General features: G+C 41.9%; 1 protein-coding gene across 1 annotated transcript in view; it reads left to right on the top strand.

Annotated features, from left to right (window-relative positions):
- The window catches only part of DHX29 (DExH-box helicase 29), a 980951-nt gene that overhangs the window by 231273 nt on the left and 722153 nt on the right, over nt 1-27525 (top strand). The window contains exons 3-5 of the mRNA XM_078675085.1: nt 3750-3863; nt 4283-4412; nt 17156-17313. Coding sequence (XP_078531211.1) covers nt 3750-3863; nt 4283-4412; nt 17156-17313 — 402 coding nt within the window. The remainder of the gene's footprint in view (nt 1-3749; nt 3864-4282; nt 4413-17155; nt 17314-27525) is intronic.

The raw sequence follows: 27525 nt of genomic DNA, 5'->3' as shown, positions 1-27525 counted from the left end.
GGGTTGAGGGTGAGTGAGGGTGAGGGGTTGAGGGTGAGTGAGGGTGAGGGGTTGAGGGTGAGTGAGGGTGAGTGAGGGTGAGGGTGAGTGAGGGGTTGAGGGTGAGTGAGGGTGAGTGAGGGTGAGGGTGAGTGAGGGTGAGGGTGAGTGAGGGTGAGGGTGAGTGAGGGTGAGGGTGAGTGAGGGTGAGGGGTTGAGGGTGAGTGAGGGTGAGGGGTTGAGGGTGGGTGAGGGGTTGAGGGTGAGTGAGGGTGAGGGGTTGAGGGTGAGTGAGGTTGAGGGTGAGGGGTTGAGGGTGAGTGAGGGTGAGTGAGGGTGAGGGTGAGGGGTTGAGGGTGAGTGAGGGTGAGGGGTTGAGGGTGAGTGAGGTAACCTGGCATGGTAACCTGAAAAAAATGTGGGTGTGAGCCATGTGAAGGGGTCTGCGGTGAGTGTGAGACCCGAAAAGGCAGAAGTCGGGAAGGAGAGGCTGCGGGTAAGGGTGTGCACGAAAGTGAATGTGCACAAATGGGGCCATGCGGTGGGCGACCAAAGCAGAAGCGGCTGGCAGAATAAGCGGGCCAAGGCCGAGAGTCCACTGGGTGCACGCGTCCTACCCGGAAATGACTGGGGGATAGGTGGGGAATGGCATGGTAACCTGAAAAAAAGGTGGGTGTGAGCCATGTGAAGGGGTCTGCGGTGAGCGCGAGACCCGAAAAGGCAGAAGTGGGGAAGGAGAGGCTGCGGGTAAGGGTATGCACGAAAGTAAAATGAGCACAAATAGGGCCATGCGGTGGGCGAACAAAGCAGAAGCGTCTGGCAGGATGGTGGTGCCGGAATAAGCTGTGCACATGTCAGGCCATGCTTCGAGTAACTTATAGAGATGCGGCTGACAGGATAGTAGGGTTGAGAGCAAAAGCGCCGAAGGGGCGCCTGTGTATATGCTGCTAATAATTAAAAAATGCATATGAGAACTGTATTATCGCAAATGATGGAAAAGATATCTCACCTGAAAGAAAAACAAGAAAGGAAACAAGACGGAGGGCATTGCTGTGGGGAGGGGGGGGAGGAGCAATGCACACGGCGGGCAGGGGAGGGGGCGGAGCGGAGCGGGGAGAGCGGCATGAGGGTGTGAAGCAGCCGGGGCCTTTGAAGTGAAGCTAAGCTTCACTTCAAAGGTGTGGGAGGAGTGCGGCTGAGGGAACAGACGGCGATTTGGTGATGTGCACGCGCATTTTAGGTCAATGCGCTTGCGCATTGACCTAAAAGCCGCGGGCACAGCACCAAATCGCCGCAGTTAGGTAAACTTTGTTTAAAGCCCTATAGTCTCGCTTCTCTCAATGCGCATGCGCATTGATAGGTCACGAGACCTAAAAACCCTTTTTTATTAATAAAGTGGGATTAGAAGTATTACCAAGCCCCCTCCATCTTACATCATTCATCATTCAGAGGCATAAGAACACAAAGTGAACCTAAATAACAGCTGGCTCCTGTTAAAGGATTCTCTTTGAAAATCATCGTACTTAGTGTTGCTGTACATTCTTGGAAATTAAAGAACCTGGTCCCCTGTGTATATTAGTCCCTGTGCAGTGCAAATGTATATCTGGAGAAGGTCCTGAGGAAGGTGGTTTTGCCGCCGAAACGCGCGTCGACCTTGTGCGGAATCTCATGTCATCTTTCGAGATTTAACTCTGGACATAGATTTTTTCTTTGTCACATATAACTCGTTCATATACAGATATAGAGTGAATGGATTTGATGAGAGCATGGATGAATGGTATGTTTGTTGAATGTTTGTTTTGTATTCAGGGCCACGAGTGTTGTATGTAGACTGTGGTTGTTTTTTATTGCATATTCAATTTAAGTGGTGTATCTTTGATAAAAGAAATTCCTATGATTTATGTACATATTATATTTGTGATGGAATATGTTAAAATGAGAAAAGAAATATCTTTTGATACAGACAATGAATGAAATAAAGATAAACATAAAAAATTGTTTTTTATAAAAATGAAATAAAAAGAAATGTTTTGAGAAAATAAATATAGAATGTTCTAATTTTTGGCTGTCACAAGTGTACATCAAAATTGATTGGGATTAATTTCCTTAGTTAAGTGCTATGGTCAATGAGGGAAATCTCTACTTTTTTGTGTCTATTCATTCCCCTCTTTTCCCTGACCAACATTAATTTTTGAGGGGGTCCCTTTATTTCTTGCTAGTTCCCTAGAGGTAAGGCACACTATACCGAACGGACGTTCCAGGTGTGGACAGCGTATTCCCTTACGGAGGTAGGCTCCCTTTTTCTGAACAGGCAACTGCAGACATTCGTAGCGTTGGTGGCTGATGTGAAGCTCCTCAATGGGCAATTTCTATTACATTGGCAATTGCTAGAAAAATGCTGCAAATTGTGGCGTGCGATAGATACAGAACCCCCTACTCATCCGGTACTCCAGACACTACTGCAGATGGGCCCATGGCTTCATTTGGTCACCTGGATATATAAAGCGGTGCAAGCCCTAAACTCCATCACCCTTGTGCCCCTTAGAGAAAAATGGGAAGCTGAGTTCCAGAGGTCACTCCACGATAAAGAATGGGCTCGGGCATTAGAGTTCCCCAAAAAAGTGTCCCGCAACTGCTGTGTCAAGAACATCCAATTGCAATACTACACCGCGCCTACCTCACCCCCAAGAAACTCCAGCAATACTACCCGGCTGCGTCCTTCACATGCCCCAGATGCCCGGAACCTGGAGGATCTTTTATGCACATCTTCTGGAACTGTCCAACACTCCACGCTTATTGGGCCACAATCCACACTGCCCTCCATGCAGTCACGGGACTCACGGGCATCCGCACTTGGGAGGCCTGCGTGCTAGGCAACAACAAATGTCGAAAGAGTAAAAAAATGTAGTCACGTTTTGCATCCCTGAAGCTTCTTCTAGCTAAGCAGTGCATAGCAATGCACTGGAAGACATCGGGGGGGGCCTCGCTGGTGGTATGGGTGGGGGCAGTTAAGAAATGGGGTGCTGCAGAGGAGGAGATGCTCCAGTCTTAAGAAGTCAATGGAATCTGCAAGATTCCTTTGTCCATGCCGTGAGCTATCCTTCTCCATTCCTTTGAGCAGGAAACGTCAGGGGTGCCATTATCCCAGGCTGCCGTTCCCCCATGGCGCACGTGCGCCCTAGTGCCGACGCCGGCAGTCACACCATCGAACAGATACCAGGTGGGTTGGGGTCAGAGGCCATAAATGGACAACGCATAAATAGCTTCCAACAGTCCTTTCCAGCTCCCTCCCCTGCGCGTGCCTAACTCATGAATCCGCTAGAATGTAGTGGCTTGCGGATTCCTACCATGCGAAATGCCATCATATACAGTGTACTCCAGTTGTATCCCCCTGGTTTGTACAGTTTGAATCATTAACTGGTGCATAGCTCCACACAAAGCATAGGGTTGACGGTGAGAGCGAACACCTGTCTCCCAGTACAGCTCGTCAGATGCCCTGCAAGGCTACATGACTGACTTCACACCTCTCTCTACATTGACATTACTACTTATTGAAATGTTGAAGATGTCATGTACTGAGACAATACTCTACCCCATGATCAGATGTATACTTGATCAGAATATGTTCTACCAGAGTTTGCTTATATAGAACTGTACTATCAAAATACAAATGCGAATAAAAATGATTTTACAAAAAATTAAGAAATTGCTTTTACTACCAGATGTAGGTGGCTTATTTTAATGATTCTTTAATGTTCTGCCTCTAACAGGTTGTAATAGACAGTAACTTGGAACAGAGGATTATTTCGTTAATAAATGAACACCGAAACCAGATCACTGACAAGGGATCCGTTTCTGGAAGACTCACTGCTAAAAAGCTACAGGTAAGAAGAATTGCCACACTCATTTCCATTCAGACGTACAGTGACGCATGGGAAGAGAATACAAACACAAACGTTTGGTGCACATTTGTAAAAAGTGTATTAAAAGGAAAGATGTTTTATTTTATTGTTCTCCCAATCCATGCTGTGAATTTGGCAGCATTTCTATGATCCTGTAGTTAACCGTACCACCCAGGGCTCGATGTCCAAGGAACTCTACATCTGCCCCTACTATTATTACCCCTCACGAACATGGTGAAATAACTGCATCAAATCAGCTTGCCTTTGAATGACCTGGTAATTCTCCCTGTGCTTTTTGCAAGAAACCCATTTCTCAAATCTTAAATCCGATCTTCCTTCCTTTACGCAAGAAGTTCTATTTGTAAAGTACACATTATTTTGCTGTCTTCTGTTTAATGTAGGATTTATACATGGCTCTCCAAGGATTTTCATTTAATGCTGCCGATATTGAAGAAGCTATGAAGAATACTGTGGTGTATGGTGGAGACCTTCACTCGGCGTTGGACTGGCTTTCTTTGAACCTCTCAGATGGTAAGTAAAGCAGCAATCTAAGGTTGCAATTGGTTCTGCGCATAATTCTTACTTGAGTTTTTCAGATCCCAGCTAAATCTCTTTAAATTACTTTTTTACATATTGTCCTGCTCCTAATATTGGTCATGAATGCTGTGCATACACTGTTTTAAGCGGGATTTTTGCTATTTTGTTGAAGTGGAGAGGGAGTAAAATTAATCTCAAACATGTATATTTAAACCTGGAAAATCCACTAAGCCAAAGGTTTTAAAAACTCATGAGTCTAGAATTGGAACATGGAGGCAGAGTCGCCTATGTTACATTTCAACCTAACTAACATGGTAATGTTAAAAAAGGGGTGGGGGAGTACTACGGGTTTATGACATCGGCAACTTGAATTGTTAAATGAAAATGTGGTGAATAAATCAATAGGGTGAGTGTCTATACAGAAACCTGCAAGTCACAGACTCAAATCAGTTGCTGAATTATTGTATTTCTTCTGCAGCTGCTAAAATAAATGTTGTTGCATTTTGACACTAGGACTGGGCTTTAAAAGAGTGAAGTTATTTTAAGAATATGGAGGTGTAAGGATTACTTCCATTGTCGTTATTTACATGGGATTTTAATAGGAGGCAAATGTTGATGTAACTGAATATCATTCTTCTCACGAAGTAAGCAAACGTTCCTCTCACTGCACACTTTTGCACCATACAGGTTGTTTCCTTAGGCATCATCCAAATTCATACAGATTGACTACAAATTAATTAAATAGTGTAGGACAGTTCACCTTTTAGATGTGGCCCTCTGCCCACAGGACTTGGTGATAGTGGACTCTACATACTGAGACATTGTTAACCGGCCTATCAATGCATGTGCTTGCCCTTTAAACATGGAGAAAATTTGATTGAACACCATTCCTACATTGAGCATTTCAGTACTGTGCCAGTGCAGAGATAAATGGACATGTGGGTTGCTCTGCAGATTTGTACCACCCACGGGCACTGAACCTGCTGGTTGTCAACCTTTCTGAAAAGCCGGTCTAGTTCTAGCCAACAGGACTGACTGACTCAGCATATCAGGTACTGATGATTTCAGGGTTCGAATTTGCAAGAAAAATATTCCGTCAATTTATTGGTTATATATTAATCAAGTTTTCATTCAAAGTTTGTATGCCAGTATGATCGAAAAATACAAACTATATGACACCAAAGTTGATAGACCAGTGGAAAAGGAGACACTATGTATTTCCGAATACTATGGCCTAGCTGTTTAGTGTTTATGCATATAAGTATTGCTGCTACACGATACCAACAAGATCTTTGATGAAACTATATCACTCTTACACCCCAAAAGACTAGGGAAAATTTATCCATCTGCATACAGTACACAAATACCCAAGATATGAACATATTGACTGGGTCATAGTCGTATGTTTTTCGAGTTTTTAATTTCGAAATCACTCAGGATAGCACTTAATCGCTTTATTAAAACAAGCCCATTTTGGTTTTAGTAAAAGCTTCATAAATGAATCCTTACGAACGGTTTGATAGTCTGTTTAACGACTGGTTCTGTAGGATAATTTACAATTAATCGTTTGTAGAATTTACAGAGAGGAAAACATGGAGGTCATACTACAAAATTGCTATAAAATATATATTTTGATAGATTTAGTAATATCAATTACATACATTAAGCAACAAGGTGGTCCATAGGTGATAGGTGAGGTAAAGATCTTGTGCAGTGCATCAAGAACAAATGGTGCTTAAACATATGTAAAAAGACGGCAAATAACTTCATTGAGCCTATCCAAGCAGTTCACATCTATAATTGGGCCAAGAACGTCAGTTCATGAGTTGCCCAAGACTCGGTATCGTTTGGTGCAGGTTGAATGTTAAAACAGTCAACGTTTCACCCCTCTTGGGAAGCATGTGCTTTCTCTACATACTAGCGGGTCTTCATCAGGACTATGCATGGAACAAACTGGAGTTAAAGAAGGGCTTTGTTTGACCTCGTTTCCAATAAAAGTTTCTCATGCGGATGGCGGGGCAAATCCTCAAGACAGTCACCTCAGAATATGGCATATATTGCAAAATCAATTTGAATGGTGGCAGTTCTTTCGAAAAAAAAGTCATACACATTTGGATGTGATGCAATAAATCAGCACATAATCCTATTGGATCAGGAGGTTTGTTTCTGGATATGCTGGGTGATCACTCTGTGCTGTCTGACAGAATCAGTTGTTTGTTTAGTATACAATACCCAGGCTCTGAGGAACACCGAGTCATCCCATTGATATTCTGACACTCTGTTCAACTATAGCAGCTGTAAGACTATCAGTAGGTAAACAATGCAAAAGTCAACACGCCATAGTTTAATGTATGCTGAAGAGAAGCAAAGCATCTTGCTAAAATGGATTTGTCAATTGCTAAGAAAAACTTTGACCAAAAAAGACAAATCGAAAGATGGAAATGGATATGTTTGTGATTGGACTAGAATGTTCTATGAATAGTTAAATTATAATATATGCTTGCGAGATGTCATCTGTTATATGGGGATATAATTTCAAGACATTTTTGGATGGTAGACATTGTTTTATCATACATTACAAATGTCAGGGGCTATTTTGAAGGTTGCAAACACCTCCACCTTCAAACCTATTAGCCCGGCAGTAGAGATGTACAAAACCCAAGCCAAAGCGGCCGCATCCTATGGTAGTGAGCTATGGGGGTATAAAGCTGGAACAGAACTTGTCAGAGTAGAAAACAACTTCCTCAGACGTCTCCTGACCCTTCCCCGTGGCACACCCTTGCTTCCCTTAAGACTAGATGTGGGCCTTCCTTCGATAGGCGAGGACCTGGAACTAAAACCGCTAAGATTCTGGCACAGGCTATGGACCACCGGTGAACTTGTACATTACAGGCAAGACCTTATTCATATAATGAATTTGAACCAGCGTGACAGAATCCCGTGGTTGGCCTCAATAAAGAGAGAACTGTACCGTTTGAGACTCCCCGAGTTGTGGGAGTCCCCCGAACAAGGCTGCCAAAGGCTCCCCCGCAAAAGACTGGTCGAAATATACAAGGAGAATAGACTAGTTTCCCTCGTGTGTGCACCCAATAATGGAATCTTAACTGATCAATTTCTGGACTCCAAAAATTCTTATCAATTAGAGGGTTTTATGGACATTATTTTCCCAATTTTGGCTAGGAAGTTGTTTATCCAATGGAGGCTAGGCACCCTGCCGATCAGAACCTTCACTTGTAAGTGGACAATGAAGGATGATAAGTTGTGCCCAGGGTGCACTAAACATGATGAGGAGGAAATTCATGTTCTGTTTTTCTGCCCAGCCTACAATAGACCTAGGAAATATTGCCTAGTGCCATTATGCAGGAACCTGGGCATAATGAGTTATCTACATTCGTACAGAATATTGAAAACGAGCACCCTGCCCCACATAGTCTTTGCAGTTGCCAAGTTCTTAATGGCTATGTGGCAGATAAGAAGTAAACTAGTTAAAGTCGGAACATTGATATGAACTGTAATGCTTACTCCTACTCATGACTAGACTCTCAAGGAAATGGACTTTTATGAATGTTTATTGGTATGTTTTTATTCTAAGTGGACTGTCTTTTAAATGTTGGAAGTTTTTATTGTATCTTTTATGGTCTGACATGGGCGAAATAAAGAATTTTTGGATTGGCTGTAATAATCGTAATGCTTTCATTATCATGTTTATACTAAACCATTCCTAATCTTCACGAAGCGACAACATGGCGTTTTCTTATTGTATATATCTTAATCTTGTGGCTGTGTACGTATGCATGACCCCCACATAGGGATGAAGGAGGTGATTCAGGCCGAAGAGATGTTAACGCAAGGAATGTAAGGGGCAGGATGAAGAGTGAGCTCAAGCTTCAAAGCGACAGGACTAGGCCCAGTGTGAAGAGAATCGATACACGTGTGGGACTGCCTTCTTTAAGACCTGGTGGCGGTAGGATGCGGGGAGAGATCAAGGGCGACCTAGCAGATTCAAAGTGCTACACAGGGGGAGGTATTGAAAGCAAATAAGGCCCCCGAGAATGAATCCTTTTGGAGCTGCTACTGATGATGTATGTTCCTGACATTTTCAAAAGATACAGAAATGTTTCCCCCCTTCAAAGTGGAGGAAACTTTATTAAACTGAGAGCGGGCCCAGTACTGAAAATAGGTGTAGAGTCATCCACCCACTGCTGTGATGGTGTCTTTATATCAAAAGTCAAAGGCAAATTACAACAGAAAGACAACCCGACAACAAATGTCCTTGGGGCAGGACTTGAAGCGGACCAGCAAGAAGGAAAACTACTGTTTGTGTGGGAAAAGGCAGTGGTCGCCTACTGCAATCTAAAATCTGAACGTTGCTAACCTCCTGTCGCCTCAGGGACTGTAAAAGTGAAAGGAAGAACCTCTTCAGTGGAAATGATCAAACGACAAGTTGGAAGTGATTGACTGAACTGTGACGAGAATTTGTTGGAAGTGAGTGGTTTTAAAAGGATCCACTCTCGCTGTGCATCAGTGTCCTGAGACCACTCTCTAGCACATATGAGAACTCTCGGTGTCGCAACAAGGACACCTTGGAAACGCTGGGACTTCACCCTGGCTGTAGACAGAAAAGGACCGAAGACTGTACTCCGCCCTGGAATCTGAAGGCAGGAGCTCCCTGAAGAGAGTTTGGAAATTGTGAACTGTGCCAGTCTGCACGAAGTTGCTGGTCCTGTTCTGCCCTTTGGCTTTTATTAAGGCGCAAGAAGCAGGTTTGTACTGTGCTCCTGGAAGGAGATGGGGGGCCCCAGTGGTGGCTGATTGTGGGTAAACACCAGAACTCGAAATTAAGTGCATTGTGAGCTAATTAAAAGTCTATAACTTTTGAGTGACTGATGAGATTTGTGTTTGCATTAATTTTAAACATGTTTTATTATTTTACTAACTTGTTCTTACAATTTTGCTGTGTGGTTTCTTGACTCAAGTGTTATGTGGGTATTGCTTACACCCATGCTGTCCTCTTCTGGGACAAAGTACGTTTTTTCAAAGACACAGTTATTGGCTGAAGAGGCACTAAATTGGTACAGTGGTGAAGAAATCGTTCCCACTGTGATAGCCGGCTTCTTACAAATATTTGTCAACAAATTTGTATCCACAATAACTTATTAAGTTGCTATAAATAATAACAAGCAATTACAATGAAATAGGTCTCGTATTATTGAAAGTTAGAGCCATTTGAGTTGCAAACGACAATGTTAGTTATGTTTTTTGTTTGCAGTGGAGTGATCATTTGACCTATGTAAAGAGATAGGAAGGAAAGAGAATGTAGGAAATAGTGGAAAGTAGGGATAGTACGAGTAGTGCTTTAAAAGAAAGAGGAAAGACAGAACAGTAGCATAAGTAATAAAAGAAATTCGATGAAGCAAGGAAAAGCTGCAGTACCACAGGCTGTTACTAGGTGTCCCTCTGGAGTTCTGAAGGGACTCTATTAGCCACATAAGTTGTTGCACCCTTAATGCAACCTGCTAAGCAAAAGGATGTTGCTCCGGCATTATTTTCTGTTAAATGCAGTATCAGAGGCACAATGCTTAATGTCTCTATGAAACCGCTTTTTTAACGCAAGTGTGGCAGATAACATCAGTGACGTTCATGGTTCTGCTGAATCTTGTCGTGTTTGTGCAACACGGGTGTGCTTATTTATTTATTTTTTGCATTTTTATATAGCGCAAACTCTAACAGAAGGTATTGGATTGCTTTACATGAGCACCAGTTACATTACACAAGGACACATTCCTTTTTGGTAGGCACGGGGCAGATTAAGTGATTTGTCCAGAGTCATAGAATGTTGAGACCACGTCGAGACTTGAACCTGGTTCCCCAACTCCAAAGTCGGCAGCTCTGACCTTTATGCCACATCCTCTACATTTCCACAGCACCGCGCAGCAGAGACAGGGAGGGTGCCCCTGACAGCATACGTCTAACAAAACACAGTTTTGTCACAGCGCCGTGCCCATTATTGGACACAGGCAGATTACCACCTTGTTATGGTAAAAAAAAATCCAGCTTGGATCAGAAAGGTTTCCAGGAAACACGAGGCTGGCTGGTGAGAAGCTCTTGTAAGCTTTCAGGGTACAGAAAAAAAATACGTAATAGATTACAAACAACTGCACATGAAAGGGAGGGGCTTCGCATACCAAGTCCTCGTTGCCGATGACCAGCTGTGAGCTGGAGAGACGAGGTGGGTTAGGGAAGGGAGGCCCAGCGGGGGAGCTGATGAGAGCTGTGCTGCTAAAAAAAGCGCGGCATCCATGGTATAAGATGAAGCCCGGCAGGCTCCGTCTTGATATAAGCGGATGTCTTTTATGACATTTTCTGACAGTCCATATACAAGCGCAGACCCTAGGTAGTTTATTTTGGTTATTATTATTATCATTTAAACTTGTTTATGTTGAAAATTGCTGTAGTATGTAATAAAAATGAGCTCTCCAACAGAGATTAGCGGTATGAATCACAGCAGTCTGCAGCACAACCGAGAGCTAGCTTAAGCCTTCCAGGCTTTCAGTTAACTACAAACAAACAAAGGGAGGAGCTTCACATACCGAGTCCTCAGTGCCAATGACCATCTATGGGCAGGGAGACCCGGTGGGGGAGCTGGCAAGAGCTGTACTGCTGAGAAAAAAGTGTGCCCGCCATGGTAAGCAAGCAGCAACATGGGAGGAGGAGCACTGGGTGATTAAGTGATGGCAGCAATGACATGATGGAGGATGTGAGCAAGGAGGTAAAAGATGGCAGGAGCTGGCCAACAAAAAGAAACAATCGAGCAATTACAATGGGAGGTGGTGGTGTGGGGACGGCACTGGGGAGATTAAGTGACTGCAGCAATGACTGGAGGGAAGGGGTGCAGAAGAGCTGGCCAACCAAAAAAAAAAACAATCAATGATTTCCACTGGGAGGGAACCAAGCACCTAAAGGCGGGACAGATGGACACTATTGGCCAACCAGAATAAAGGAATTTTGAAAGGCAGGCCAACCAACAAACCAACAGCGCTGGGCGTGTTTAAAGCCCATATACTGAATACAGCATTCCTCGCAGAACAGCGCATGCGCTGCCCAGGCTCGACCTAAAACGGGCAAAGAATAATGAAAATGGAGCAATTACTTTACTGACTCAATCAGAATGTGGCAGGCTGCATGCATGGCAAAGATGCAAAACGTTTCTGGTCCAACTTCCTTACAACCGGTCACATGTTTTTTACATTGAGATTAGACCTTGGAGCCAAATTTAGGATTTAAACACTTTATTCGGGTAACACATTGCATCTTACAGATTTGTGTATACAAACGTATAAGTTCCCAATAGAATTAAGAAGACATCACATGGTCCTAGACCTGACTTATTTACTCTTCTTCCCCCCCAAGAGCAAGTCCAAGTAAGGAAAGGTTGGTGTGGAGAGTAGGGGGGAGTGAAGGAAGGTAAGTTGGAATCACCACTAGGTTTAAAATCTCTTGTGTAATTTTGGAGTACAAACCTCAGTCCCCAGAAAATGTAACTGCGTTTTTGGGGATGCCATTAAAGCTAAAGCAGGAACAGCTCCTTCATGCCTGTAACCTTTACCCAAATAACTCCCATGGGGTAATGAGGCAAATGGACGGTGAAGACTTATAGTCATCCTCCGTATGAGCCCTGGCTTCACCTCAACAAGTCTCTGAAAAAGCTTGTGCTTGTGTGAAAGCAATGCCACTTACCATTACATTCAACTGTGGGGTTTGTGTGCTGCCAAGGGGATGGCCCAATATTCAATCTGATAAGGTCTTATTCGTTGCACTGCCGATGGCTCCTGTTGCATTGTGTTTCCTACAGTAATTAGGGAAGTCTGGGACATTACTTCCACGCAGTTTGGCTTCCCTCTTGTTTCTGGCTTCCTGCAGCACCAATTCTCTCTTGGCGGGGTTACTCATTTACTCTTTCAACTCCACAAAAGTGGGTTTTAACTGTGAACTTTGCCGTGCCGCTCCCTGCACTTCGTTCTCTGTCCTCCCTACACTCTTGTCCAGCATAGAAAGGGTATCCTCAGTCGGGGTATCTTTTTTTATCTATACTCATTTCTTCCCGTTCACCCAGGGCTACCTGCTTGAGGGAGTTGTTCCCTCTGGATCGTTCAGTGTGCTCCTTTTCTCTGGCGCGGTCTCTTTCTCCTCAGGCCTATGGTGACACCTTGTTGTGAGAAAGATCGTCATGTATCCTTTTGTTTTCTCCACTCTCCTCGTTCTTATTTCTGGCTATGGTATTTTTTTCTTTTCCCATTTTTTTCCGATTGCTCTCCAGGACTCTCTACCAGTGCTGTAGTCTTTTCAGTCAATGATTCAATAGCTCCCCTGGCCTCCAGGTCCTCACACTCCTTCTGCTCTTCTGCACTACCCTCTCCTATTCTTGTTTGTCACTGGACCAGGGCACTCCAAGAAACACAAGATGGCTTTTGCAGTCCTTTGCCTCCTCCTGTGATCATTGCACTGGCTGCCACTCTTCTCATCTGTGATGCTCAAGGCTGGTCTGCGCCAGGCCGCTGGCGTCTCCAGATCCCAGCGCAGCTTTCCAGCCGATTCCATCTTCTAGCAGACCTGCCCTTGGGCTTACCTCTGGTGTGCGGCGTCTGACAAGGGTTCTGGGAGCAACTTCCTCCCACCTTCCCTCCTCACCCTTGATAAGGCTCTTCACCGGATCTCTGAAGAGATATAGCTGCTCTGGCGCTTGGCAAGTCACATCACCCTTGGGCCAACTTTAATTGTAGAAGGGAACACGACCTTGACCAAAAAATTGAGGGAATCCTATTCTGTGGGTTTCCTTGCTCTATTAACAGTGAATGGGAACACAATGGCTAATAACGGTATTTCTGTCATGTGGTTAACCATTGGCTGTGGTGAGACTGTCATATACTGAGGAGACTAACCACCCAATATAAGATAATATATCTGCCCCTATTTACCTGCAGGATATCTTGTTGATCTTGCACAAAAAACCCTGATGTTTTCCCTTAAGCCATTCACATTTCCATTATGGGCACTGGAAATGTACCATGGCCTGTGGTGGTACAGTTCCAGTACTCAATTCGGGCCATCAAAGTAGATGAATGCGTGGAATAATGTGAGTCATGGGGGAAGTCATCTCATAGGAGATGGAGATGTGTGCCAACTGCCAATGGATTTTAGTCCTCAAGGTGACTTTAGTGCTGATTGGAGGTGTGTCGGAAGAGGGAAGACACTTCTCTGTGGCAGAAAAGGCAATATACAGTGGAGCGCCTGCTTCTGGTGAGACAGTGGTGTTTTCTTCGCTGCACTGTTGGCTCTGTGATAAAACTACATGCACCCAAATTAAGCTTGCAGTATTAAAATGTATACAACAGCTAAATGAGGTGTACTATACAAATGGCCATTATTAGCGAGAAACAGTGACTGGTTGGTGAACATTGTTTAGGTTGGCATACTGACTTTTGGTGCAGATATGGGATATATTCTGTATTAGTAGATCTTGGAGATAAATCACAATTAAAGTTGGAAAGAAAGTCGAGCTACTTGAACCTTGACTTAGATGCTTAGATCTAGCAATGCCTGCCTTATGCAAGTAAATAAAATTCGGAGAGCAAGATGGGGTGGAAAAGCATTCTCCCACCGGGCAGCTAAATTATGGAACAAGCTGCCATCTACTCTGCAACTGCAGCCTAGGCATCAAACTTTCAGGAAGATCTTAAAGACTGCTGTTTCCTCAGGCATAGTTCGCCATCTACACAACTTTTCCTCACTTACATTTGCGCCAAGACGCCGTTGTGCATTAGTGCACTTTATAAATATGAATCCTATCCTATCCTTGACAAAGCCTCAGAAAGAATGGTGCTTTTTGGGAATCCTACATGTTAGAAACCAAACTATAGAGAATCTACTGGTGTAGATGTTAGTTGATATTTGTTTCTGTCTTAATTACCTCAGGTATTTTTGGGGTATGCAAACACATGGATCACATTAGCGGTATCCAAACTGGACACTGCCAAACCCTGGTCACTCTACACCTAACCCATTCCTGATTCATCAGTTTTTACTTACAGAACAGTTGTCCAAATTTGGTGGATAGTATTCCGTATATTCTGATATAGTCAGATATTGGGTAATTATTGACATTGTACTGTAATGTCAGGCATTAAGAACCAAAATGCACAACTGTGTTCAAAAGCATTAAAATGTTGTGTGCATTGCAGCAAAACAGAAGCATGTTTTGTACATTATTCTGACCTGTGGAATGTCAAAACTAGCATGCATCGTTATCAAGATCATTTTTGCCCAGCACAAAAATAATTTTTAAGAGGCTCATGTGCACGATCCCCACCACCCATACATACCACCCCTTCTCTTATCCCTCACTAAAACTGCTGACCTCCAGAACCCCAGTCCCTGTGTGCACTTGTGCTTAGATCTGTATGCCTACCTCTTGCATGCTTAGTGTCTGAGACCTTTTTCATGATGGTACTTTCTTTTTTGTTGAAGATTCTTGTAGTCGATAATCCCATGAGGCCTAACCCTTGCAATCCTTGCCTATTTGTAATCTTTGGAATCAGTGTGTCCTATTGTGTTCAGTGCCAGTGTCTTACCCTAGGGCCTTTGTTTGTGGAATCTTTTTATTAAATGTGCTCAAGGTCTCATACAATACACAGCAGTACTCAGAAGATATATAGCAAATCATCAGTACATTTACTCGAAAGGACACACTGGAAGGGTAATGGGCAATTAATACCCTAGGGCCTTTTTTCAGGGTTCCTTGATTTATACTGTCCTGCGATGACGGACAACAGGCAGGCTCCCAATTGGAGTTCTGAAGGCTAATGAGCCTTTGCTGAGGGCTCTCTGATTTCCCATGTACCAAGACTTCTTTTAAAGTTGTCTTTTGAGCCTGTACCTGGCTTTGTCCAAGAATACACCTGGGGTGAGTCCTGGATTTACATTCTGAGGGTTTCTCTTGGTGAATGGCTTCCACAGTTTAGTACATTTTAAAACTAGCTTTCTTTTGCAATACTATAGTGCTGTTTCCATGTACATTCTGATTGGCGTTTCTGAACCCTGGCCAAAGAAACCCCAAAGGAGAAAATCAGAGACAAGAGTATAGCATTATTGGTAAAGGAAGGTGAAAGTGGCAAAAGTTGTAGCCAACCAATTATTACATGTTAATTTGTTACATTAAGACATTTTGCTAGCAATATTATGAAGGCGGTTCAGTTTGGAATCCTGAAGGAGATTTGTAACAACTTGTTGAGATAAATTTTTCAAAGGGAACACCATTTGTATAGATGGTATCCCATGAGCACCTTTATTAACCAAGGGTAGAGTTAGTGAAATAGGCATTGCGTGTTGATCATCCCATGCAACTGCTTTGGTTCCTTCAACTGTAATGGAATTGAATGCAAAAGACAATGCCCAACATATGATCTCATTCATGAGTCCAGACAACTGTGAGCTGAAATGTAATGCCCCAATACTAGATATGAATAACTTTGGTCATTCAGATTAGGCCACCCACATATAATAATCTCTCAGGATAGCCAGACAGTTGCTTTGACTCATTAATTCACTAATGATATCGCCTAATAGTTTGTGTATACCATGATAAATTAAGGATGAACTTCAAATGAACATAAAAATGTGTGTCCGAGAGCGATGATTGAAATTTATACAGGGCTAACTTATATCTTTTGATCAAATGATTATCAGTCTTATATTCATTAAATTGTCTTACAGATTCATTAAGGCCCATGGCAACAGCCCTTAATGATGTTAAATGTTATCATTGTCTAGCATAGCAGAGTGACATTATGATTGATGCACAGGTCATCTGAAAGCCGGACTTTTATGATAAATTCCATATCCAAATTCTCCTCCAATGGCATGTCACATGCATCACATGTATTATTGACTAGAGGATTTGGTATTAACCAAGGAGCATATAATTATTTCCTCTTATATTGTCCTTCTTGTAAGGCAATGTCCCCACCTCTTTTCTATGATAAACTGCAATGTTATGACAAAGTTCAGATTTAATTGAGTGAACCTAATGACCTGAAGTGTGGCCGTGTCTTAGATTTGCCAGCTGTATATCTCTGTTTTTAGACACGATATTCCACTCATTTTATGTCCTTGTTAAGTCTCATCATACTTGGTTGTGATGTGCAGTTTCCCGTTGTCATCTGGAAGCTGCCCTCTCAGTGCACCTGAATATACATACGTTGATAGATCATTAAAGTCTATGGCACAGTGGATGAGAAGATGATTTTCACAGTGTATTGAACCTTCTAAAAACTGGAAGGAAAGGTACTTAACAGCTTTGGGGTGGAATGTGAAGTTAACACAGTAACTACTTTAAATGCAAGACTGGAAGGACTGGCTTTATTTCATGGTTGGTTCACAATGGTAAGAAAATGAATGCCTTTGTGTTCCTTGTAGACAGCAGAAGGGCTACAGCTGTAGGTGCTATGACGTGTTAGATATACGCATGCCTTTTGCTTAGGCACTCTGGTAGCTTGGGAATTTGAAAACAGTCCATTAGAATAAAGATCTTCTCATCTGCTCAATTTTACATTTGACCCTTATGTTCCACTTATGCATAGGTATCGATACATAATACCAACCCTTCATACTATATACAGTTCTGCTTTCAAACCACAAAGCGAGATTATGTTTGATCTGACCTACATTCTTTTTCTTTTTAGATGCATTACCTGATGGATTTAGTCAACAGCTTGGCGAGGAAGAAAAGCGAAATCGAGCAAAATTTGAGCCACCTGCACAGCCCCCTGTACAATTAAAACAGCCTCGGATTGCCAAAACCAAGAAAGAGAAGGAGGTCCCAGAAAAGAAACCCAGCCAGGTATGTACCTACCTTATACATTGACTTGTTCAAGTTCAATGCAGTGACGATTTGGATCCAGCAATTTTACTTTGATTGCAGCCTCTCTGAGTCACCATGCCTGGCCTAGGTAGCTCATGAAAAGCTTTTCCAGATGTGGGTCAGTCCGTTTGTCTGTATATTGTTTGTCAGTCTTGCTCTGTAGCCTAACAGAGCCAAAGGTGTAAAGAAAGGCTAGATTACAGCAGACTTGAATTATTCAAATTAGGAAGCAATTTCTTGCCAAGTTTAATTACAGGTCCTGATTTACTGGAATAATTTGGGATGGTTACAACAGTAATAATATCTCTGAGAGAATGACATTTCTTTCTAAAGAAATTGGACAGTCAGTCCATAAAGGGCTGGGACTTTTCAATTCCCTATAGAAAGGCATGAGGCGAGGTCAGAGACATTTAAGTCTACAGTAATTCATGTGAAATGCTGTCTTGGAAGTTCACCTAAGTGATTACATTTTCTTAATTGACTCTGGTATTGCTTGTTCGTCTATTTCTAAAGGGTGTACTGTCATATTTAAAAACGGTTTCCTCTCTGTCAAGTTTAACAACAAATGTATTACAAAGAATCCGGCAGATTACATGGAGCAACCAGAAGCAGGCTTTGGAAGTGCCCTACCTGCCACTGTTCAAGTATAAACCATAAACTGAAGTTAACTTTTACTCCATCAAATACGCCCATTTAGAGGAACTCCAAAAATTAATTAATTAACCTATCCAGGCATTTCCAGCCCAACACAGACTTCAACACTCACCTCAACATCTACAACACAACTCTGAAGAATTATATAGAAACTATAAACCTCTGAAAACTCACACCTCTAAGCCTAAGTTGTCAGCCCCCTGCTACACCCAACAACTTAACAAAACAAGCATGCAGTACAAAGACAGGAGAAGTAGAGAAGCTCAAATTGCCAAGACTTTACCCTTCAGAAAGCTCTCCGCTCCAACTGTTATTCCATTATCACCACAGCTAAATCCACCTACAAAACCACCATCAGTGCAGCAGTAAGCATAAACATAGCCCCTTTAAGGTAATCAAACAGTGGGCCGATCCCATCCTAGAACCCACTATCCCAGCATCAGCCAAAAGATGCAACACTGTCAGACTCTTCTTCGTGGAAAAGAAATCAACAAAATCAGATCGACCTTATCTCTCACAGATGCATCTCCAACTTTAAGAACTCACTCAAAGCCACCTCCTACTAAGTTGACATGCTCCCTGCTCCCATCATCAAGTCTATGAAAGGTATAGCCCTCACGCCTCTTCTCCACATTGTCACTGCCTCGCTTATACTGGACACCTTCTGAGATGGCTTCAAAACCAAACAGATACTACCTTTGCCCAAAGTATCCTTCACTAAATCCAGCTGAATTTGGCACCTTCCATCCTATAACATGCCTCTCATTTGCTGAAATAATAATCTAGAAGAAACCTTGTTTTGTTTTGGAAAAAAAAGAATAGTTCACTTTTCATTTTTTAAGAGCAGGCAGTAGTCCGTGAGACCACTGTCTCCTCTTAAAAAATGTTCCGTTTGTGAATGGGTTACCACCGACTTGAAGTTGGTGGTAAAATGTGATTGTTTTACGACTGCATTCACGTAACGAAATATTCATACATACTGTTACGATTTGGTATTTGGAAGGAACGCCGTAAACATGCCTCTTCCACATACCAAATCGCAAACCCATTTCGTAATTTGGTAACTGGTTACCAATTCGTAAAATAGGGGTTGTACATGTGGAAAGCCTTTTTTGCATTCGCAGACAGGCCGATTTTTAGATTTGGCCCATTTACTAACACAAAAATGCTTGATACATGCAGCCCATAATTGACTACCACCTCTCTGCAGAAAGATAAAATCCTATTCAAGTTCCATATAGTGCCACCATAACCTTGAAAACTATATGCAGAACCTCTGCATGAAACTTCTATTGTTTGCCTGATAAACTGATGCAGACCATCTCACTACAGTGGAATCCTGGAGGACACTTTACCTCCTTTCTTGTTCAACAAAAATTCCTGATTTTCCTCTTACACTCTGCAACTATCTGTTTTACACTCTCATAGCTTGCCTCTCTCGAAGCCTTGGGAGCCTTTGAAATCTTAACCTTCTCTTTCAAGCACCACGGAATAAGAATTGATTCTTGGTCGTGACCCTCAACTGAATTAGGTGCGGTTCTATAGGGTAAGAGTGTGGCCTATAATGTGTTAATCCAGTTGATTAACCCACTGACCACTAGTTGGATCATTTCTTTAACAGCTTGCTTGAAGCATTTCACCTGCCCAATGCTTCAAGATAAGGAACTGCTATTCTTTGTGTTGTATGCTACATCTAGTGAGATACTCTGAGAAGTAAGCACTTAGAAATTGAGCTCCACTATCTGACACAATACACTCAGGTAATCGTTCCCTACAGACATAGTCTTCCAAATAGTTGATCACCTGATTGGCTAACACATTTTCAACAATCCTCAATTTTTACCACTTGGTACAGCAATAAATTAAGACAATAGCAAAAACAATTTTCTAGTAGGAAGATGGCATGGCACCATGGTATATATGCCTAATTTCTGCCAAGGACCATGTGGACTATTTACAGCCATGGGATTGATGATACATGCCTCAGCATAGCTCAACAGATGTATCACTTCTGTTGTAAAGCTTATTCTGTTTAACCCACCTGTCTAACTCAGCATCCATTTGTGTCCACCAGAAATATTCACAGATTTTTATTTTTGTACTACACATCAATAGATGTCTTTCATGAACTTGGTTTAGGTTCTTCTTCCTCCTGCAATAATGTGAAACATATTTATCCACTCCTATTTTAATACTGTTTCCCTTGCTATTTTACCTTGAACCTTGGCAAAAAACTTGTTTCCTCTCTGCAGTTTCCATTCTTCCAGTGATCCAGAAAAAATATATACTATCTAACCATCTCTAAATTGTAGTCCTTCTGCAAAGCCTGATTTAAACTTATTTCTGTTATGGTCCCTCCCATTAAAACGGTTCCTGTCAAACCCACATCATAAGCAGTATAAACTCTGTATCCTAATATCGCTCTTTCGGCTGCTTATTTCAAGTTAAAATTGGTAAACAGGGCATACAATCAGTGTGCAGATTTGTTTTTCTTAATAATATATTTTTACATTGACAAGTCCGTAGTTTAGCTGGTAATCTAGCCAACCTGGCCGTGAAGACCCTACTTACATCTTGTGAAAGCTTGTTTTCTAGCATTTAGGATCAGTATGGAGGATACATTTCATCCTCCAAAGAAACGCAGGGTAATGCTCAGCTGCTCAAGTGTGTGGAAGAAGCTCTTTTCTGATTGACGCATGGTCTTGGTACTTTTGGCTACCATCTACTCATTCAGCTCTTTACCTTGAAACAAAACCTCTTCAAGACCACAAATACTGACATCATCAGAAACCATACATTTTTGGCTACAACAGGTTTCAAACAGTGAATGTATCACATGTTCTTTGAGAGATTGTGGTGATTTCTATTGCTTAGCTCCCAATTTTTATTTGGGGTCCTTATTAAGTAATGACTTCAGAGGTTGGACTTTAAAGGAATAATCTTCAACAGACTTTGCGTAGAACTTTGCAAGTCCTAAGAAAGGCATCAACTGTCCTTTTAATGTGGGATCCAGAGCCTCTACAGTTGCCTTCATGTGACAATTGTTCGGTTTTTCAAGAGAGTGTGCCCCAAGTATTTGATTCTCTCATTACTAAATGTACATTTTTTTTAAGGTAAACCCTTTCTTAGATAATGCATGCAGCACCTTTCCAAGATTCTTATCATGCTTTGTTTGATAATTCCCAAATACAAGTATGTCATCATAAAAGGTGATGGTGTCATACACTCCCTCTAATGTTTCTTTGATGATGCTTTGGAAAAATGGTGCAGTATTTGTGACGTCAAAAGGCATCTGCTTATTCTGAAGCATGTCTTCAGGTGCCATGAAAGCTTTTAGGTTTTTAGTTCGTTCCACCAATACAGCTTGAAACTCCAGGTCTTGGGTTTGAGAATTTTGTTACCCCCGCCAGGTTTGAAATGCATCATAAGGAGTGGATGAGGGTCTAGCCAAATAGCATTATTTAGACTGCAACGGTCAATACAAAGACAAAACTTGCCTGAGCATTTGGGGAACACAATTACTAGAGTAACCCAGGGAGAAACCTCAATTGGTTCTATGATATCTTTGTAGCAGAATTCCCAAAGCTTGAGTTTTCCCTGATAAGACAGTGGAACGTTCCTCATCTGATGATTTACTGGTATTGCTCCATCTTTCAATATTATATGCCATTCAACATTGGTATGCGTTCCTAGTCAGTGAAAACATCTTTCAATTTCACTATCAGTTCTTACACATATGCAAAATCGGTGATTTCTCCCTCCCTTTTTTCCGGTATCTGCAACAGTGTCCACAATATACACAAGTGGATCAGCCAGCTTCCCTGAGCAGTGAATGCCGCCGTGCGGTCCGTACGGAGTTCCAGCACTTAGGGGATGTGTCCAGAGCATGCTCTAAACGCCCCCAGAAGGTTTCTCGACCGCCTTCATCCTATATCATCGGCAACGGCGAACGTAGTCTGCCAATCCTGGTGAACGGCCTGTTAATCTTAGGAGACTGCCCTCTACCCTATGTTCGCCACCAGCTGTGTCTGAGAGAAATGTATATCTTGGGGAAACTGCACTTGCTGGATCCGCAAACCCATAGAAAATCTCATACTGTGTAAATCTTTCTCTGACTAAGCCAAGTGGAAGCTCCGGCTGGAGATATTAGAACCCCCATCTATAATCATTGAATGCTTCCCTGGGCGCATGAAAGAAAATTACGCTCCAGATAAGCAAAACCTTGAAACCTACCTATGTGAAGTGCGTGTCGTTCATCGTAGCTTTATACCCCCTTCAGATACCTCGACTTGTTTGTGAGCCCCCACCCCATGGTACATCACCGCCCTGATGAAGGTGTGGCCTGAATAGGCCCTACACCGAAACGCGCGTTGGCGTTGTTCCTGTGGATGGCAGAAACCAGGCTATTGTTAACAACTCTTTCCAACCTATCTTGCCTCCACAGTTTTACCTTTGTCCATGCAGATATATTTGATCTTTTCTGCAGGCCCGGATGCACTAGTATGAGTGTTATGAAAAGATGTATGTGGAATTAATTGATTTTATTAGTTTGAAAGTGAGTGTGATTCCAGTCTGTGTGTGTGGGAAGTATATGTAATGTGTAGGTTTTTTGATATATGTACTATGAGAGACCTGTCTCCTTTTTCTTATTAAATAAATTATGGGGATCTAAATTGTAGTATTCTGGGTTTAGTATTTATATTGCTGCACTTCTCTGCATCTAGCTACTCAGCCAGTGTGAGTGTTCCAGGTTAGAATGTGAGTGTGATTGACATGGATGGAATGCTTCTGTGACTGGAATGAGGGTTGGCAGTTGGAGTATGGGCTGAGTGGCTAGGAGGCTACTCCTGGTGGGGCTGCTTGTTCCAGCATAATACTTCCTGTAACTCTATCTATGGTTAAATAAACCTACTTCTCAACTCTACCTCATCTGCCTCGGCTACATCATTACATGTATGTATAGACTCAAATACTACATTATTCTTGGCGACGAGGATGGGATGGGTTTAGGTTGTGATCCTATTTCCCCTCATGGTTTTACCATATGTTAACCCTTATGTCTGGGTTATAGGGTTTAAGTCTTTGTTTAGGACTTTATACCTTCTCGACCTGTGTTGGACACCTTGTTGTACGTTATTGCGTGCATGTCGCACTGTGCGAATCTCTCTTTAGTGTCCAGTGTGTAAGACGCCCTGTGCATCACATTTTTATCTATGTCTTGTGTAAGCTGGTTGTGCTTCACTTCTTACCTATGTGTTGGTTTGACACATTGTGCTGCACCTATTCGTGCCGCATGTGTGCATGGGTCCTGTCCCTTGTTACACCTTCTTCTTTTTGGTTATGGGTAACCCCATATTTTCTCAGTTCCTCTCATGAGGAGTGGAAATTTTGCCACATTGTGCTGCACCTGTTCGTGCCGCGGGTGTTTTAGGGTTTGTCCTTTTAATACTTTCATTCATGGGTAGCCCCATATTTTCAGTGTTCCTCTTATGAGGTGTGGAATTGGTTTGCCACATTGTGTTGCACTATCTTGTGCTGTGTGTGTTTTATGAGGTATTTCCTCTGTTACACCTTCATTCATGGGTAGCCCCATATTTTCTATGTTCCTCATATGAGGAGTGGAATTGTTTTGCCACATTGTGCTGCACCTTTCCGTGCTGCGTGTGTTTTCTTGGGTTTGTCCCTCGTTACACCTTCGCTTATGGGTTAACCCCATGTTTTCTTAATTCCTCTCTTGAGGAGTGGCTTTTATTTGCCACTGTCTACCTTCGTGAAGACGTTTTCTTCATGTTAGGTCTTACTCTCTTGTTATTTGTGAGTTCGTCTCTCATATTTCAATTTTCAATTTTCTTTTTCTTCAGTATTGAAGGAGGAGGATGGTGTCAGTGTTAGTATTAGTATTTACTGACTCCTTCTTCCTTCTTTCCTGGCTTTTGTCTGTTTACCCTCTCGTGGTGTGAAGTCCTTCTCATCCCTGGGTTCACGGATAAATATTACTACTGTAAATTTTGATTGTGGATAGTTTTCAAATATTGCTACTGTATACCTTGATTTTGAATAGTTTTCTTCTTCGCTCTCAGGTTCTTTTTGTTTTCCATTTCGAGAGGGAGAGGATGTGTAGTATTCTGGGTTTAGTATTTATATTGCTGCACTTCTATGCATCTAGCTACTCAGCCAGTGTGAGTGTTCCAGGTTAGAATGTGAGTGTGATTGACATGGATGGAATGCTTCTGTGACTGGAATGAGGGTTGGCAGTCGGAGTATGGGCTGAGTGGCTAGGAGGCTGCTCCTGTTGGGGCTGCTTGTTCCAGCATAATACTTCCTGTAACTCTATCTATGGTTAAATAAACCTACTTCTCAACTCTACCTCATCTGCCTCGGCTACATCATTACATGTATGTATAGACTCAAATACTACATAAATGTAACCCATGTCATTTGAAAATATCCAGATAAAATAATAAATAAACACAAAAAAAAGTAAAATGAAAACTCTGTGATGTGTACTTGGCTCTGATACATACTTTTGTCACCACTTATCCAAAAAGAAGGATCCTTTAGGGGACCGTGATATATGCCCTGGCAGGGTTTTTGCTGACTCTATTGTACAGCCCTACGATCTAGTCTAATTCCCAACTCCTGCTTGCGTGGCCAACCCAGAGTAAAATCTTTTTTTTCCGCCACATAGATATTCCCTTTGAATCTTTGTCCTTTAAAGTTCATAGGAGCCCAAAAATAACCAAGGATATTAATTTCATACCCATACAGCTGCCTGTGAGTAACAATTTATTTTTCTCCCATCATTCCTGGACTAGTGCAGCTCCTAAGATGACAAACCATGCACACCATTCAACCATGACCTCAACGTCTTTCCCATCAATTAGGATAACTCTTTGCATTTCTTTTTAACACCAGCACTCAAGATAACATTGAGATTTAACTTCAGAATATTTTCTTGCGCCCCCTACGATGAGTGCAAAATCTGTCAACTGCTAGACAACCTTTTGAATTTAATATGTGACTCTCAATGCCACATCTGTAATGGATCATGCAATTTTTCATATCAAAATGATAGTTCCCTTTATTCATTTTCATTGACTTTTCTTTGTTCTCTTTGTTACTAAGGCATTGACCTCAATGTTTCACCGCTTATTTGTAACACAAACATATTTGTCTGTTCTATGCCCGTAGCTATATCAAAAATGTCCTTTAATGGAAGAATAGAACACACCTGTCTTATTTTTTGAAGACGACTAATTCTTTTTTTATTAGTATTTGGCCCTGAAGTTCTTTGATGTAGTTCTTGTAGATTCACCTATCTCGTCATCTAGAGTAGAACTTATAGCAATTGTGTTAGTTACCCTTGGGGTGTACGGTCATCACTTTCTAACACAGTCACATAAGCTGATAATATGAGCTACCAGATGCTCCATTCTGTTCCCAAGCTGAACACAAAAGGAGAAAGGAATCATAATACTGGACATTGTGAAACAGTAAATATATAGACCAAGAATAGAATCTAAAATAACTGAGGTTGTCACTGTCGTTCCGGATTATCCAAATGGAGAAAGTCCTGGGTCCAGGTGATGGGCTTTAACCTGTTCACTTCACTTTCATTTAATGATTAAGGCAAGCCAATTTCCATAAATATAGTGACAAGAAATAAATACTCTGCTTCCATAAATGTAGTCATTTGAAGGATACTCTTGTAATCCAACACATGCACCTTTGGACATCACTAATGGTGAACTGTAACACAAGGGGTGTAGATGTGCCCAGACAGATTTATTCCTTGTGGAGAAAGACCTCAGCCACATATTACGCTCACATACAGGAGATTATGGTGCTTTGTGCACACCTTCAGAGCCACTCCTTTCGAATTCAGATTCTACCTCTGTGAAGCACTCCTAATCAGAGCAGTCATGTGACACTTAGTGCTGCATTACCTAGACTTCCAATATGACTTAAATAGCAGTGGAGCGCAATGTGTTATAGACACAACACTAAGGGTTGTTGACGGAGTCCTATGATTCTAATAATTTGAATTCGGAGTTGCTGGAGTCAGCGTCAGTTTTGGAATTTATGTTTTACATTAACTGATTTGAATTAAGCAGTGCTGTAGAAGCTGAAGTAATATCAGAGTTAGGCTGGTTAAAATGCTCAGCAGGATCAGCAGTCATTTCAGCAAGGCTGGAGTCTGTTCAGCGATTTGCTTGGGCTCAGTTTCCCTTTATAAGTGAGCCTGAATTTTATTAGGTTCTCAAGGGGTTCTCAAATGTTTTCTGAGCAACCTCTTTCGAGATCAAAAGATATGAAAACGTGATCAAACCATCCAAATAGGGATTTGCCTTTCTGCTATTTTACTTTGTGCAAAGTTTAAGATGAGGTTAAAGTTATGCTGTGAACTGTGGAAGGGACTCTTTACCCCTGTGATAAGCTAAGTGATGCATATTGGTCAAACAATATTCTGCCAAATATCAGAGTCAGTGAGAACTAGCTTGTATAGTTTGAAAAGATGGATTATTAAATCGTGCAATTGAAGAAAGCACACATTAGATTGTGTGGCCAATAAATCAAAGCAATTCATAGATTCATGGTGTTAAATTTCCAGAAAGAATGAGCTTCTGCTTCATTAAATTGTGAGTTAGCAAAAGAGCTCAGCAGATGGCTTTCACGAAAGATCACTCCCAACTTTTCCCTCTTGCTCTGACTGTTTTTTACAATTATCTGTCGAGGGTCCGAAATTATCCATAAGCAATGAACAATGGTCTGACCACCATGTCAGAGGGTTGCTCCTGAATAGCTACCTGCAACATTAAACTTGAAGCCACTCAAACACACTTTTATTTCTTATTTACAGCATTGACTTCATCATTCAACGATGCAATTTGTGCTACTTTATACATTTTATGACCTGGGTTGTTCTTTTTATCGCATTCTGCTGGCCTGATTACCTACTTGTTTAATATTTATACCTTCTAATGTTTATCTTGCATTCTTTTTTGTACAGCGCTCTTGTGCCCTGATGGGTCATGTTTGCGCTATATAAAACCTTTCAAATAAAAATAAATAAATGTCTCTGTAATATAAAGTATTCTGAGTTCTAAGAATGTTCTTTGAATATTTACCAAATGTTTCACAGCAGATCTGGAGTTTAACTCCTTCCGCGCTAATAACAAAGCCAGCTCGTCATGGGCGTTACCTGTGCTACGCGGATGACGAGCTGGCTTTGTCATAAACAAGCCATTTTTCAAATTCCAGCGCACAGCGGGAAAACGCGGTAACAGTTAACAGCCCAAATGAGACATTGGCTAATATCGTTTAGAGCTAGGGAGTCGGGGTTTAAAATCCAGCCTATTTTCATTTGAAAAGGAAGGAATAGTAAATATTTTGTGGATGGAACTTATTGTGATAGTTTGCACTAACAGTATATGTATGGGAGATCAAATAAGAAAAAACTGCCCGGAGTATACAAAAGAACAGACAATGTGACAGCCGCATGAGCACAACTTGGCCTCAACATCCACAGGGGAAAAA

The sequence above is a fragment of the Lissotriton helveticus genome, chromosome 2_1 (assembly GCF_964261635.1).
Source record: "Lissotriton helveticus chromosome 2_1, aLisHel1.1, whole genome shotgun sequence".
Taxonomy (NCBI): domain Eukaryota; kingdom Metazoa; phylum Chordata; class Amphibia; order Caudata; family Salamandridae; genus Lissotriton; species Lissotriton helveticus.
Note: the sequence above shows the minus strand (reverse complement) of the source record. Positions and strands in the feature narration are given on the sequence as shown.